Source organism: Pteropus vampyrus, unplaced genomic scaffold, assembly GCF_000151845.1.
Source record: "Pteropus vampyrus isolate Shadow unplaced genomic scaffold, Pvam_2.0 Scaffold65, whole genome shotgun sequence".
NCBI classification, from domain to species: Eukaryota; Metazoa; Chordata; class Mammalia; order Chiroptera; family Pteropodidae; genus Pteropus; species Pteropus vampyrus.
The window spans coordinates 2,946,690-2,962,890 of NW_011888846.1; the positions used below are offsets into that span (position 1 = coordinate 2,946,690).

Below are 16,201 nucleotides of genomic sequence, written 5' to 3' on the forward strand. Positions count from 1 at the left end.
TTACTTTTCTATTTAAGTTATACTTTAGTAGCAAAAAAAGGGTTGTTATAAAAGAACAGAAAATTAGGTTAATTTCATTCATAAATGAAATAAAAAAAATTAAATATTGGCAACCCAAATCTAGCAGTATATAAAAAAGTGATACATGATGACCAAACTGGATTTATCCCAGGAATATGAGGATGGTTTAATGTTAGAAGTCAATTAACGTGGCTAAGCTGGGTTTATTTCAAGAAAGTATAGTTAGTTTAAAAAAATTATTAAAGTAACTTGCCATATTAACAGATTAGGAGAGAAAAAAAATACGATCAACTCAGTCGATGTAAAATAAAAACATTTGCTAAAATATAACGCATATTTATGACAGACTAGAAATAGAGAACTTCCTAATTCAATAAGAGTATCTACTAAACAACAAAAAACACTCACAAAAACTAAACCAAAACAAAGCAAGAAAGAAAAAAAAAACTCCAAACCCAAAACCCTGCAACACACACACTTAAAGGTAAAATGTTCAAAATCAGCATTCAGATAAGGATGCCCACCACTGCCACCTTCATTCAAGACTGAATTAAAAGACCTACTCAGACCAGTAAGATAAGAAAAAAAAAAGGATGAGGAAGAAATAAAACTACTATTACTCACAGGTGATATTAGCTACACAGAACATACACCTAAATCTACCAAACTAATAAGAAACACCAGCGAGGATGTTTGGAAAAGATCAACATGAAAGTCAAGCGTAATTTTGTACACTAGGAATACAAAAGTCATTTATAAGAAGGGTACCTACGAATACATTTAACAAAAGACTTAGCAGAAAGTATAACAGTTAAAAGACACTCAAGAAGACCTAAATCAATGGAGAAATACCATGAGATGAAGGAAAAGATTCAATGTTGTAAACATTTCAATTATTCCTAAATTGATCTACAGATTCATTGTCATTTCAATAAAAACTTGAGGTTTTATGTGGAACTTGAGAAGCTGATTCTAAAATTTATATACAAGAAGCGAAGGACCAGAAATAGCCAAGACCGCCACCATGAAAACAATACTAATTTAAATTTCTGCCGACCATAGATGACAGTCTGTTTCTCTGCACCATGGCCAATACTGTATTCTCAATCTTTAAAATTTCTGCCTGACTGCAAAACAAAACAAACAAACAAAGGCAGCTTCCCTTATATGCATTTCTGATAACCAATGAGGCTGATCCTCTTCCCATGTGTATTAGACATTTATATTTCATCTTCTACATATCTCCCTTTTCCATTTTGCTATTGTTCTGTTTTATTCTTGCTCAGTAGTGGAAGGTCTATATATGCTACAGATTTCTTTTTCAGGTAGTCTCGGTTTTTAAAATTTAATCAAACAATATTCATTCAGTCATTCATTACCATGTAAGGATAAGTTCAAAACATATCTGCAAAAAAAATTTTTTATAATGAATACTCGATATACTTCCATTAAAAAATTTGAGTGAATGTTTTAATTTTAAAACATTAAAAAAATGTAGACATAATAAAATAATAGTCTCTCTTCTCTCCCCAATTACTCTACCTTCCAAGCCTACTCTGCTCCTCAAAGGCAAAAGCTGTAAACTTTAGATAGTAAAAAAATATCTATATACATATAGAAACAAGTATATTTTCATTAGTGATTTTTTCATACAGTTTTTAATTTTGAAGAGACTGAAACTACAGAGATGTTGAAAAAGAAAAAGCTACAATGATTATCCATATATCTACATCTGGCATTTGGTTGATCTCTTGGAACATTTAAATGCAAGTTGTAGACATAACATCGATCCCTAAATATTTCAACATGTGTCTAAGAATATATTCCTATCTAACCACAATGTAAGTATCATATTTAAGAAAATTAATAAATACAATCATATAAAGTCTATATTAAAATTTCTTCAATAGTCCCAATTATGGTCTTTATATATATCTATTTTTAATTATCTCCAGGATTCAACCAAGGTACATACATTGCATTCAGCTGTGAAGACTCTTCAGTCTCTTTTAATCTAAAACAATCCTCCTCTCCCCTATCCCATTCTGTCAAATTCTGTTCTTAAGAATCCAAGCTAGTTATCTTGCAGAATGTCCCACAATCTGGATTTGATTGTTTCCTGACAATTAGATTCGGGTTAAATTTTTGGCAGGAACGCTACATAGGTGGTGCAGTGTTTATATAATAGACTTAAATTCTTTATCTGTTGCTTATTTTATATTTTCTTCCAATTTGTATTTCAATTTTGTTTGAAAAGAATTAAAACATTTTTTCCTTCATTGCTTTTATTCTGGATCATTCTCTCTTCTATCCTAAAATATATACTAAATATAAACTTCGACCTGTCTTTATATCCTCTGTCTTGCTCTTATAATTCTTTAATCTCAACAGTTTTAACTTAAAAAAGATGAGAAATATGGTCTATTTCTTTGGCACTTGATTTGATTTCCTCATAACCCCCCTATGCTCTAATTTCTTACCATTTTCATATACACTGTTTATCAGAAATCTCATATAATTAGAAAACCAAACTATCATAATATGCTATTAATAAGTAGCAACTCCATACATAAAAATATTTAACATATGCAGTAGGTGAGAAATTCAGTTATCAATTCTAATTTGGATTCTTTATAATCAAAGTTAGGGAAAATCATTTTATTTTATTTATTTTCATAATCATCAACTAAGCAAAACCCAGCCAAGTGTCAAAAAGGCCTATGTGAAGAGTTACCTATATTTTAAGACAAAGAATTTACTTGAGCTACATCTACGTTTTTTTTTTTTCCCCTTTAAGTACAGCAGTACTAATCAGAGGCAAAATATTTTAGGTTTTGAAACTAATGTGTGCAACTTTGTCAGATGTGTGGTCATTATAGTCAATATGACCAGAATGAAAAAGAAAATAGTCCTTTACCTCAATGCGAGGATTCCATCTAAACAATTATAACTGTGAATAAAAAGGCTAATGTATATGACTCCATCCATGTACGGTTAAAAAACGAAGCAATGTTTTAAGGAAACATACATGGTAAATGCTGAAGAAAAGCAAGGCAATGATCGACATGAAATTCAGGACAGTGACAGGCTGTGGGTATGGCTGGTAAAGAAAGAAGGCGATGCGATCTTAATGGCACAGCCCAGATTCATTTAAACCAAAAAATGTACTCTCATATACCTCTGGTTTGTTTAAAAGGCTAAACTGTAGTAAATAATTATGTAGTGTCATTTGGGTAATTTTAAAGTAGTAAAAGGACTTAATTTTTTTTTTAGTGGCTTACCTTTCCTCAGTATGGTAATCTACTTAATTCCTCCACAAAATACACGATTTAAAAATAAAATTCCTCTCCAAGAGATTTTATTAATGCAACAGGGAAAGTTATTCTTCCTTTCAAAGATATATCGCTGACACATAAAAACAAAACAGCATACAAAAAGGATTTACAGAAAGATTCTGCATTTGGAGAAATGAGCATTGAGAGGCTTCTTTGAAGTAATGTGAAGCACAAGAAAGTGGACCTTAGTAACCATGGTAACTATTATTCCTTTTCACTGCTGGGAAAATCACTCAATCAGAGATTGAGGTGAAAAGTTCTTTAGATGTTGTTTGCAACTTTTCACATTTTATAGATTAGGAACCGAGACTACAAGACAGTAGTTTTCAACTGTTTTCCGAACAAGAAACCCAGGTTTGGGAAGGCTTCGATGCCAAGATAGATATTTGTAATACGCGGTTTTGACATTTGCAATGGAAAAATAGCATTCAAAAAAGAAACTTCTAAATAGGGAAGTTATTCCAGGACTTTCCTTGGAATAGTCTTACTAAATAAAAAAATTCTATTACAACACTCAAATAAGGAATAGATTTAGGAACTTCTGGAGTAGAATATGGAAAAAACCCCAAACCATTGCATTCCATTAGGACTACTTCCTTTACAATTGGAAAGAAGCTGTGAAACAATGCTGACAAGTTAGAGGAGGAATACTTACATGTTTTCTTTCTGTAGCCTTTAGAGATTTGGCAGCATAGTAAAAAAGCTGTGTCCCACACAAAGCTGCCCAGTATTTTGTCCAAGATGTTACCTGGAGAGGACAGACAGGAGTATGCCACGTGAATACACTACTAACATGCTGCCGGCATCCCAGCCTCACCTCAGCGCCGCACCTTCCTACCGCCTCCACCTGACACTGAGATAATTATTGATCTCATCAAGAATCTATCGCTTTTTAATATTACCTAGTATTGCCATGGCCTCCCTATCCCATATCCTCCCTCCCCTTTCTTTATATTTAGCCTGCATTGCACGGTCCAGTACCATACCCTTTCCCTTCCCAATATTTGAATCTCATTGCCTTGCTCTCCTGATCTAACCCTGACCCTAGTTCAATCTCCCCCAGCTACACTTTCTTCATAGATAATCTATTTCACCCAGGTCCACACTTCAAATGCTACCTGTATGCTAATGACTCCCAAATCCCTTTCTCTGGCCACGCCCCCTCTCTGCTGACCTTCTGAACTGTACTTTTTAAAGAGCCAAACTGACATCTCCCCTTAAATGTCTAATAAGCATATCAAACTGAACATGGCTAAGACTTACCTGCCCCCTCTCAAAAAAACCTTTCGATTTCAATAAATGTCCCCAATATTCACTCAGCTCAGTCCAAAACCCCAAAGGATTCTTCGCTTTAACCCTTTCCTCGCACGTCACATCTCATACACCGTCATGCAGCTCTAGTCTGTGACTTCCTCTCTCCCTCCTCCTCCATGGCTGGTGCTTCAGCCACACAGCCCTTTCTGCACCCTGGATTTGAGCTCTGTCCCTGGACGCCTCACCTTCCTCATTCGGATCTCAGTTCAGAAGCCTCGCTAAGGTGACATCTCTGCTCGCCCCATCATTCTCTATCCCACCATCTTATTTTAAGGGCTGATCTCCTGTGTCTCCTCACTGGAACGTCATCCCCATGAGGCAGGCACGTGTTCACTGCTCTATTTCTGGCATCTGCCGTGCCATACATGTGGTAATGCCTCAACTGACGAGCTATTCTCAGTTCACTAGCTGGTCTAGTGTAGCTCCGAGATTGTAATGTAAGCAGAAAAATCAGACCACTTAAACAATTTTGATATTTTAAGAAGCCCTCATATCCTCAGAAACTTTAAGTGTGGATACACATCAAAGTTTTCATTCCAAATTAGATGAATTATAATGTTATTTGAGAAAAGAAAAAAAAATTTTTTTAGTAGGCAAACTGCTGTGTTGCTATTGGGAAAAAACAAACTTTTGTGTTACATATGAGAAACTTTGTTCTACCAAACTTTTTTTTTCTTTTAATATGATTATGGTTTAGAGGACATTTAATCACTGGGTTCTAGTTCATGTGGGAAAACAAAACTGCATGACTGAGTTAAACGATTTAGAACAGACAAAACAAAATTGGTTTGATTCCATTTTATAGGGTTGTTACTTTTTAGTCTTTATTTTTCCTAAACTTATTATTAAAATACTTCTTAAGAGTATATGCTTCAAGGTTCTCTGAGAAACGGTTTTGAATAAGAACTATATTAGACGGCAGAGAAGTATGAGGGCACCATGATTTAAGCATCCTCATGACTTAATTGAAATATAAATTAAGAAACATAATTTAAGAAATATATATCTTAAATTATTTCAAGTGCACTATACATGTGATTTTATTTCAAGTCTCTTCATATTTTTTAAGATCTTATACATTTGTATATTTTTAGAAATGTTAAAATATAACATCTTACTTTAGGCTTTTTGCCTTCTTTTAACAAAGTTTTTCTCTTGAGAACACCTTGAATAGTCACAGCTCCTGGATATAAATGTACTGCCAAATCTTCTGATTCTGCAGAACTGCAACAACGAAATGAAGAAAAACACAGGCTAAGAGTTTAGTATAGTAGTTATCAAGTAGGTACTTAAATAAAATGTAATTATTCTTAACTTTAAAACTTTGCTACTTTATTCAGAATGAGAAGACACAATTATAAAGGTTTATTGATCTGAAATTTATAAGCTGTCACAAAAGTTAATCAGGACGTTCAAATCAGCAGATGGTTAAAAAACACACACTTTATTACACATTTGAACAGGTGTAATTGAGAAAGATAGGGTAATTTACTTTAGTAAAGATTAAGCAAAAGATTTAATAAGACTTTTCTTCTTAACATGCCACACTGCATCACTGCTGTAAACTTTTTCTGGCCCATTAGAAACTTTAAATCCTGGTAGGAAAAATGAAGATTCTATTTGTTAAAAGTATTTTAGCATATAAAATTCAAAGTAAAAATAACAAAAGCTCAAAAAAGAAAAAAAGAAAACCCATGCTGAATTTAATTCTAAAATAGGTGAACAAATAAAATAACAACATATTTAAAAAATTGGTTTTCTGCAATACATTTTAATGACATTTAAATGCTCTCGATGTGAAAGGGTTTGATTATAGCCTAACAGCTCTTGAAGAAAGGAGTAACTCCAAAACCCAGTATTTCCTTTCCATGTATCTTAAGAAAATCATCACAAAATAACCAAACATTTAAATATCTTTTCCCAACTGATTTAAAGTCCTATATTTAAAACAAGAATAATTTCTACACGTCAACTAAAACATGCTAATAAAGACCTGTCATTCTCTGGTGATCTGACTTGAGCTGCAGAAGTTACAACAGCGAAGAACACTGCTGACGTTTGCCATCTTATCCCTTTAGGATTATTTAGGTGTCTTCAAAGTGACTTAAAAGCCTAGAAACCACTAAAAATTTCAGGCCAGAGCTATTTATATTCAGGGAGGTATACAAAAGGAGATTAGACACCATCAAATGGACATAAAGTTTTCTTCTAAAGTTGGTTATTTTGTTGTACTGTGAACCGGTTGATTAGGCATTATCAGTAACTTCCAGCCCACAAATCAATCCACCATCCATATTTTCTCCTGCAGCTGATGCAGTACAGAAAGAGGCCTGGTTTAACTAGATGAACAACAGAATGAACACCGAGTTTAAATAAACAACTATTATTTACAAAGTAGACTAGTCTAACTTCAGCATCTGCAGTTTATCTAAAACAACTTTCAAAAGACCAATCTAATGTAGACATATTAGCAAAGCAAGTGCTTTGATTGTAGCCTCTGAAAAATCAGCAGATTTCTGTATTGCTCATCCAATAGCTAGCAGCATTAGAAAAACCGGTGCAGTTAAAAAGCCACCAACTTGGAATTATCTTTAAAATGTGACACAGATGCAAGTTTTAGTGATTAGGTCCGTGGATCAGAAAGAAGAGTTCAAATTCATCTCTAGATAAACCTCGGAAACGAAGATTTCCTGGGCAGTTTTTTAGTTTTTAAACCAATTAGTTGAAAAAGAACAGAAATAGTGTAAGACCACACCCGTGTAAGCCAATCACCAACACCAGAGGGGAGTTCTGTGGCCCCTGAACGCAGGGGGATTGTACCTGCTGGCCTTCACGTGGCTTCGATAGCCATTTCGTGCCACTCGTGTCACCGGGCCGAGAGAATGGTATAATCTGTTCCTGTTGGATTCCATTATAAATTTGATAATATTACATATACTTTTACTCACATAAGCATCATCAATACCTAGAACAGTATAATTTCTTCTGGTAATATAGCTTTCTAAGTCTTCTAAAAGGTTAGTATGTGATTGTTTTTTTTTTAAAGCATGCATCATAGATTTCAAAGTTTTTTTCTTTTACTGTTGACGCTAGAAAGTTATAGGCAGCTTAGTACATATATATTTATTTATACATTCACTTTCCCAAATCTGCTAAAATGAAGAGTTGTGTATAACCAGATACTATCAAAGCCTGAAAAATGCTTCAAAAATCCTTTTGTTTCTATTCTAGTTCTTGGATTCCAGTTTAATTATGACACCTGGACTCATACAAATAATTCATTTTTATTATATGTCCCTATGAAGACACCTAAAGGCAATGGGGCCTGTAAACTGAAAATGAATTTGGCCAGAACACCTTATTTCCCTTCCTATCTTTTATATTAAGTCCAAGAACACTTAGGAAAACAAAACTGCATGACTGAGTTAAACGATTTAGAACAGACAAAACAAAATTGGTTTGATTCCATTTTATAGGGTTGTTACTTTCTAGTCTTTATTTTTCCTAAACTTATTATTAAAATACTTCTTAAGAGTATATGCTTCAAGGTTCTCTGAGAAACGGTTTTGAATAAGAACTATATTAGACGGCAGAGAAGTATGAGGGCACCATGATTTAAGCATCCTCATGACTTAATTGAAATATAAATTAAGAAACATAATTTAAGAAATATATATCTTAAATTATTTCAAGTGCACTATACATGTGATTTTATTTCAAGTCTCTTCATATTTTTTAAGATCTCATACATTTGTATATTTTTAGAAATGTTAAAATATAACATCTTACTTTAGGCTTTTTGCCTTCTTTTAACAAAGTTTTTCTCTTGAGAACACCTTGAATAGTCACAGCTCCTGGATATAAATGTACTGCCAAATCTTCTGATTCTGCAGAACTGCAACAACGAAATGAAGAAAAACACAGGCTAAGAGTTTAGTATAGTAGTTATCAAGTAGGTACTTAAATAAAATGTAATTATTCTTAACTTTAAAACTTTGCTACTTTATTCAGAATGAGAAGACACAATTATAAAGGTTTATTGATCTGAAATTTATAAGCTGTCACAAAAGTTAATCAGGACGTTCAAATCAGCAGATGGTTAAAAAACACACACTTTATTACACATTTGAACAGGTGTAATTGAGAAAGATAGGGTAATTTACTTTAGTAAAGATTAAGCAAAAGATTTAATAAGACTTTTCTTCTTAACATGCCACACTGCATCACTGCTGTAAACTTTTTCTGGCCCATTAGAAACTTTAAATCCTGGTAGGAAAAATGAAGATTCTATTTGTTAAAAGTATTTTAGCATATAAAATTCAAAGTAAAAATAACAAAAGCTCAAAAAAGAAAAAAAGAAAACCCATGCTGAATTTAATTCTAAAATAGGTGAACAAATAAAATAACAACATATTTAAAAAATTGGTTTTCTGCAATACATTTTAATGACATTTAAATGCTCTCGATGTGAAAGGGTTTGATTATAGCCTAACAGCTCTTGAAGAAAGGAGTAACTCCAAAACCCAGTATTTCCTTTCCATGTATCTTAAGAAAATCATCACAAAATAACCAAACATTTAAATATCTTTTCCCAACTGATTTAAAGTCCTATATTTAAAACAAGAATAATTTCTACACGTCAACTAAAACATGCTAATAAAGACCTGTCATTCTCTGGTGATCTGACTTGAGCTGCAGAAGTTACAACAGCGAAGAACACTGCTGACGTTTGCCATCTTATCCCTTTAGGATTATTTAGGTGTCTTCAAAGTGACTTAAAAGCCTAGAAACCACTAAAAATTTCAGGCCAGAGCTATTTATATTCAGGGAGGTATACAAAAGGAGATTAGACACCATCAAATGGACATAAAGTTTTCTTCTAAAGTTGGTTATTTTGTTGTACTGTGAACCGGTTGATTAGGCATTATCAGTAACTTCCAGCCCACAAATCAATCCACCATCCATATTTTCTCCTGCAGCTGATGCAGTACAGAAAGAGGCCTGGTTTAACTAGATGAACAACAGAATGAACACCGAGTTTAAATAAACAACTATTATTTACAAAGTAGACTAGTCTAACTTCAGCATCTGCAGTTTATCTAAAACAACTTTCAAAAGACCAATCTAATGTAGACATATTAGCAAAGCAAGTGCTTTGATTGTAGCCTCTGAAAAATCAGCAGATTTCTGTATTGCTCATCCAATAGCTAGCAGCATTAGAAAAACCGGTGCAGTTAAAAAGCCACCAACTTGGAATTATCTTTAAAATGTGACACAGATGCAAGTTTTAGTGATTAGGTCCGTGGATCAGAAAGAAGAGTTCAAATTCATCTCTAGATAAACCTCGGAAACGAAGATTTCCTGGGCAGTTTTTTAGTTTTTAAACCAATTAGTTGAAAAAGAACAGAAATAGTGTAAGACCACACCCGTGTAAGCCAATCACCAACACCAGAGGGGAGTTCTGTGGCCCCTGAACGCAGGGGGATTGTACCTGCTGGCCTTCACGTGGCTTCGATAGCCATTTCGTGCCACTCGTGTCACCGGGCCGAGAGAATGGTATAATCTGTTCCTGTTGGATTCCATTATAAATTTGATAATATTACATATACTTTTACTCACATAAGCATCATCAATACCTAGAACAGTATAATTTCTTCTGGTAATATAGCTTTCTAAGTCTTCTAAAAGGTTAGTATGTGATTGTTTTTTTTTTAAAGCATGCATCATAGATTTCAAAGTTTTTTTCTTTTACTGTTGACGCTAGAAAGTTATAGGCAGCTTAGTACATATATATTTATTTATACATTCACTTTCCCAAATCTGCTAAAATGAAGAGTTGTGTATAACCAGATACTATCAAAGCCTGAAAAATGCTTCAAAAATCCTTTTGTTTCTATTCTAGTTCTTGGATTCCAGTTTAATTATGACACCTGGACTCATACAAATAATTCATTTTTATTATATGTCCCTATGAAGACACCTAAAGGCAATGTGGCCTGTAAACTGAAAATGAATTTGGCCAGAACACCTTATTTCCCTTCCTATCTTTTATATTAAGTCCAAGAACACTTATAAAAGAGAGAAACTAATAATTAAAGGCATTATTATTTCCATATCAACTGAAATAAATAAGCCAATAAATGATAAAAATGATGAGTTAATATTTATTTATCCAAAATGGCATGTAATATTTAACGAAATGAACACACATACATAGAAACACTGATACTTCTTTGCCTAGGAAAAGCCAAAAGTAGCATGTTGATAAATGATCTTGAAAACAAAAGACGTTATTTTAGCAACTTAAGCAGCAAAGCATTTGACTTCTCTCTAGGAAATAAGAACAAAAAATGGCATCTTTAACATTTCAAGTTCATTATATACAGGTGGTTATTTTAAACCTAGTTCTTTATTAAATTATTATTTCATGTCTGACTCTTGCTAGGCAGCATTAATTTACTCTCCAAATGTTCTAAGCGCCACTGATTTAAACTTGACATAAGTTTGGTAGATTTTTTTTTAACTGCAAATGTCTCCAAAGCAAAACATTTGTCATGAAAGGAAAGTATTGTTTTGAGATGTGAAGGTAACACCGTTAAATGCTGTCTTCAAAAGTCACCTGCTGGGATGAGAACAGATTACCTATTACAACGCCATCCTGGTTGCTCACTTACATGTCAAGTGATTTGAGAAACAATATTCTTCATTGATGTTTTTTGTCTAAAGATTACAATACACTCTATGATCAACATGATGGTATTATGCTCTTTTACAGGGAAAGAACTAAGACGATTTGTACAGACAGCATGCCAGAGGCAACTCTTGTGTTTTTCTGATTTCAGGCAAACCCAAATAAAGAAATTGAAAGTAAAAGTTGAAAGAGAAATAATATGCAAAAACAAATTGTAAGAACTCCCCAAAACAAAGAGATCAAAACTTGGCAACACTGACAGTGTAAAAAGGCTTAAAAGTACTTTGAAATATTGGATTTCTTAATTACATAATGGTGAGAATTATTTAGGAAGTGTCATCAAGAATAGGGATATAATTTTCCAATTAAACAACATGAAATTAACCAAATCAAACGTAGTTTAGTTTTAACTTTATAGTTAGTATAACTGTTTTCTATTACAAAGTCACTGATAGGGAGGTAGATAACTATTTTCAACTCCATCGATTTTAATATGACATTCGAAATTCAATCTAAACGATAATGTTGCTTAGAAACTTAGGTTGCTTAGGTTTATATACAAAAAAGAGCAATTATTTCAGTCAAGAGTCAAGTATCTTCTAAGTACAGAAATGGCAGAACTGAAATGGTCAAAGTCCTAATGAACATTTAGTAAAAACCATTATTTGCACTGTTTGCCTGCGTTTCCTGAGGACATCTTATACTGGAGATCAATATAACATGACACTTGCTGTAGGCTGTTGGTGGCTTTTACAGCTTAAAGCAATGAGGAGGAGGAAGTATAATACAGTATTTCACTATAAATCTGTGTGCTCTGTGCAAACTTTGAGTTCTTGACAGTTTAAATTCAAACCTCAAGCTGCTTTACTTACATTATAATTTAAATTTTACTAAGTCATTTTGCCCTTAATAAAGTAGCAGAGAATGAAGCTGACTATTCTACTAAATGTCTTAAATTATTTAAATCGACCAGAAGAAAATAATTTTATTTTTCAATGTATAAGTAGATAAGCTGATTATGACTGTTACTGCTTTTAAATTATAATTTGAAATGTACTAAATGCATATACATGTGTCAAGCCACCAAACATATATTTATTAGAAAAGACTGATTTCCAGACTTAAATACCAATTTCTAATTTCTGCCATCAGCAGGAAGCTTAAATAGGCCATTAGAGATAGTAATAAATATTATCTCTTAAAATTCATATTATCATATATGAATTCATGTGTGAATTATATTATTCATATACTTTAAGACAGACAAAATAAACTAAAAGTAGTTCAAATGGACACTTTTTCTTACCTTTCAAAAGCAGGCCATGAGGTTTCTTCACTTAGTTCAGAACCATCACTGCTACCTAAAATCAAAAGTTATTCTATTTTTTAAACATCAGTTTGAATTTTTGATTTTAAAAATAATTTCTACAACTATGCTTATAAAATGGCAATCATGTTATTTGTGGGTGAACATCCATGTATTAATACTTCATTCTAATATTATGCTGATAGATTTATTTTGCAATATATTGGAATATAGCTGATAAGACTACTAATGTAACAAATTAGAATAACAAAGAGTATAAAAGTCACAACTAATGAAAACTAATGAAAACATTTGTGATTACAAATGTGAGTGTGTGTGCATGCATATTAACACCTATCAGTTATGGTTATAGTCTTTCTTTTCAGAATTTTAAAGCTTTACAACAAAAACCCTAGGAGGTAATGCCTATGTCTAAAGTTCTTAATTTACAAACAAAGATCTATCAATCTTCACTGTTTATCTACTTACGATAATATAGAATTAAAAGAGGTAAAGGCCAAAAATTAGTTTCTACTTATTCTAAGAGAAAGATCTCCAAACTAAAACGTTAACTATAACTAAATGAAATAACCAGATATCTATGGAAAGTAAAAGCCACAAATAAACTAGAGAATAATACTTATAATACTTATGATGAGAAAAAGCCAAATATTTTATACATGTACACACACACACGAGCTGTAATTTAAAAAATTATTAAGTTTTGCTTCAAGTGGCATGCAAGATTCTATAAGTGTAACCATTTTTAACTGACATAAGTTCCTTTTTCTTTTCCAAAATTATTTTGTGCATTATTTTTCAGACTGAGGTTGATATCTGCATATAGGTAACTTATAGCATTAATAAAGAGGTATTTCAGGTGGCCAACTTGTCTTCTATTTTGCATATTTTGTCATCATTTAATCATTTGCATTTATAAAAAGGGGAGTATAGGAATAAAAACAGTTGAACAGTGCTGTAAAGCTCTAAAGCAATTTAATTTTCAGGGTTTGGAATTTTCAAGGGTAACGAACTCCTTCTGCATTTCCTTCTATTGATGGTTCATCAATATTAAGATGATCACATTAACAGCAATAATAGCCGTAGAGCAAACCTGGCCATCACAGGGGAGGACATTTTCCTTCTTTATTTCTTTTTAAAAATAAAAATAGCATTGTATGGGGATTTTCTAATTATCGAAAGAAATCACGCCCATCTAGAAGATTCAGAAAATAAAAGGTTAGGAAGTGAAAACAAATTCTCCTCGCACTCTCACGTCCCTGCCCAGTACGGCCCCAAGTTCCCGCTCCCCTTCATCGGAGCTCTTTCTCCACCTCTCATTCTCTGATCGACTCCAGTCAGGCTCTGTCCCTAGTATTTTATGAAACGACTCTAGTCAAGGTCATCAGTGACTGTTATTTTGAGAAATTCACAGGTTAAACCCATCCTCATCTTCTCTTTTTTGCATTTGACACTGATACATTCAACACCTCCCTCCTGGAAACACTCCCTCTGTGGGGTTTTGTGATACCATGCCCCGGCTTTCCCCTACTTCCCTGGCCCCTCCTCCTTCGCAGTGTCCTTTTATTAGCCCATCTCTTTGTAAAACAACAACAAACATCATCATCATCATCATCATCATCATCATCATCACCATCTTAATCAGACCTCTAAGTTAGGATGTCCTCTTGTTTATCTACACTCTCCCCCTAGGTGACCTCATCAGCCCCATGGCTTGGAATACTATAAATATACTCACTCCTATACTTGCATCCATAGACCTGACCGTACCCCACTGAGCTCTGGACTCACACATTCGATTACCTGACTACTCCACATGGACCAAGCATCTCCAAAACAGAATTCTTAATTCCCCAAACCCGGCCACCCTTCACAATACCTCGCTGCCTACAAATGACTGCTCCTCTAGCTACTTGGTCCAAAAAAAACTGGGAGTCATACTGACTCTGCCCTGTCCCTCGCTCCCGCGTCCCAGCTGCACGCAGTAACCAATTCGGCCAGCCCACACTCTTCTCCTGCCATTCCTCAAATGCCTCCCCTAAGCACTTTTTAAACCGTCACGAATTATGACCTTCAGTACTACTACTAAGACGATCCTATGTCTAACTGCTACTTGGCTTTTATCAAATCTTCTCTTTTTGCAGTAGAGTTAATGATGTTTTTCCAGCTGAGTTTTGTGAAAAATCTCATTCCACGTAAGTTGGAACCCTTTCAGAGAAATACTCCTCACCTATTGATATTCCGCTAGAAAGCGTGGAGCTTTCGGCGTGGCCTCGAGATGGCGCGTGGGGCTCCATGACGCTGTCATCCAGCAGATGCCTCGGCCCTGCATTTGGGAACGTTGCACTCTTAAACTCTGCTGTGTTCATTTTATGAATGAAACTGGAAACAGAGAGAAATATTTTTTACATCTTTTGTTACTGTTACTAATTCAGGATATAAAGATATTCTTATATAAAGATTCAGGACATAAAAGGTTTACTTGCTATCCTGTGCTTCCTTCCGAACTCTCATACTAATGAACAGATTTTACCATAAAACTCTCAAACCAACAGTTTAGGAAAAACTCTTAGGAAATCAGGCCATATCTACCTATGTAACAGAGACTACTTTAACTTCACCTTAAGTCTCACGTCCACCAAAAAATTTTCACATTCGCTTCTGGAAAATGGCTATTAAATTTTCACAGAAGTCATGCAAAGGTGACCCATGGACCCCGTTTTGAGAAAACAATCTTGCAAAGCTAATGAAAAAAAAAACCTCAGTTTCCCATTCTTTCTATTTAGGAATAAAAAGAACAATTTTTATAAACCTTGATTTATGGAGACTTATTTCAGTTAAGACAAGCAATGACTGTCTTGACACAAAGGTTATAATTTAAAAGTAAAATAGTATATTGCTTTCCTGATTGTGTTTATGACGATACGCAGTGATGTCCATTTATCTCCCCCAAATGTGGAGGCGCTGCTGGGAACATTCACTTCCAAAGTAAGGTACAGGAGGAAATAAGCGCTTTTAGGCAAACGAGATATTTTACTGAATCAGAAAAAGACGACTGCAAAAAACGAAAACAAAAAACTCTGCAAGGACACTATTTCCTATTTAATAAAATAAATAGAAGCTAAATCCAACTAGCAACCATGAAAAAAATGTGAAAGATAAAATTAAAAATGCTGACTTATATCCCAAGCTGTGACACTTCCTGTGTCCGTGTGGAATCAGGTTCCGAGGGGTCGCTGGCGTCTGCAGCAGCAAGGCCCCCTCGGCCGCCATACTCTTTCTTCCGCAGTGTGGAGATGCTCCTACTTCAGGACCTAAGGGTTCAGTTTACAGAGACAGGAAGAGAGAGAGAGAGAGATTTTCAAATGTTTTCAAAAGAGTGTTTAATTTTTAATTCCCTCATATAAAATATAAACTGTGGCTTAAATTTTAAGATAAGATGAATATGTTAACTCCGTTTAATTGACTGAACATTAAAAAGATTTTCCGAGTCTTAAAACCCCCAATCCTAAA

At 33.9% G+C, this 16,201-nt stretch overlaps 1 protein-coding gene across 1 annotated transcript in view; it reads right to left on the reverse strand.

The window, feature by feature from the left end:
* The window catches only part of RALGPS2 (Ral GEF with PH domain and SH3 binding motif 2), a 100,150-nt gene that overhangs the window by 12,000 nt on the left and 71,949 nt on the right, over positions 1 to 16,201 (reverse strand). Inside the window, exons 8-13 of the mRNA XM_011361280.2 lie at positions 15,867 to 16,004; positions 14,919 to 15,070; positions 12,668 to 12,722; positions 10,162 to 10,239; positions 8,460 to 8,565; positions 4,012 to 4,104 (exon numbers count right to left, since the gene is read on the reverse strand). Of these exons, the coding sequence (XP_011359582.1) occupies positions 4,012 to 4,104; positions 8,460 to 8,565; positions 10,162 to 10,239; positions 12,668 to 12,722; positions 14,919 to 15,070; positions 15,867 to 16,004 (622 nt within the window). The remainder of the gene's footprint in view (positions 1 to 4,011; positions 4,105 to 8,459; positions 8,566 to 10,161; positions 10,240 to 12,667; positions 12,723 to 14,918; positions 15,071 to 15,866; positions 16,005 to 16,201) is intronic.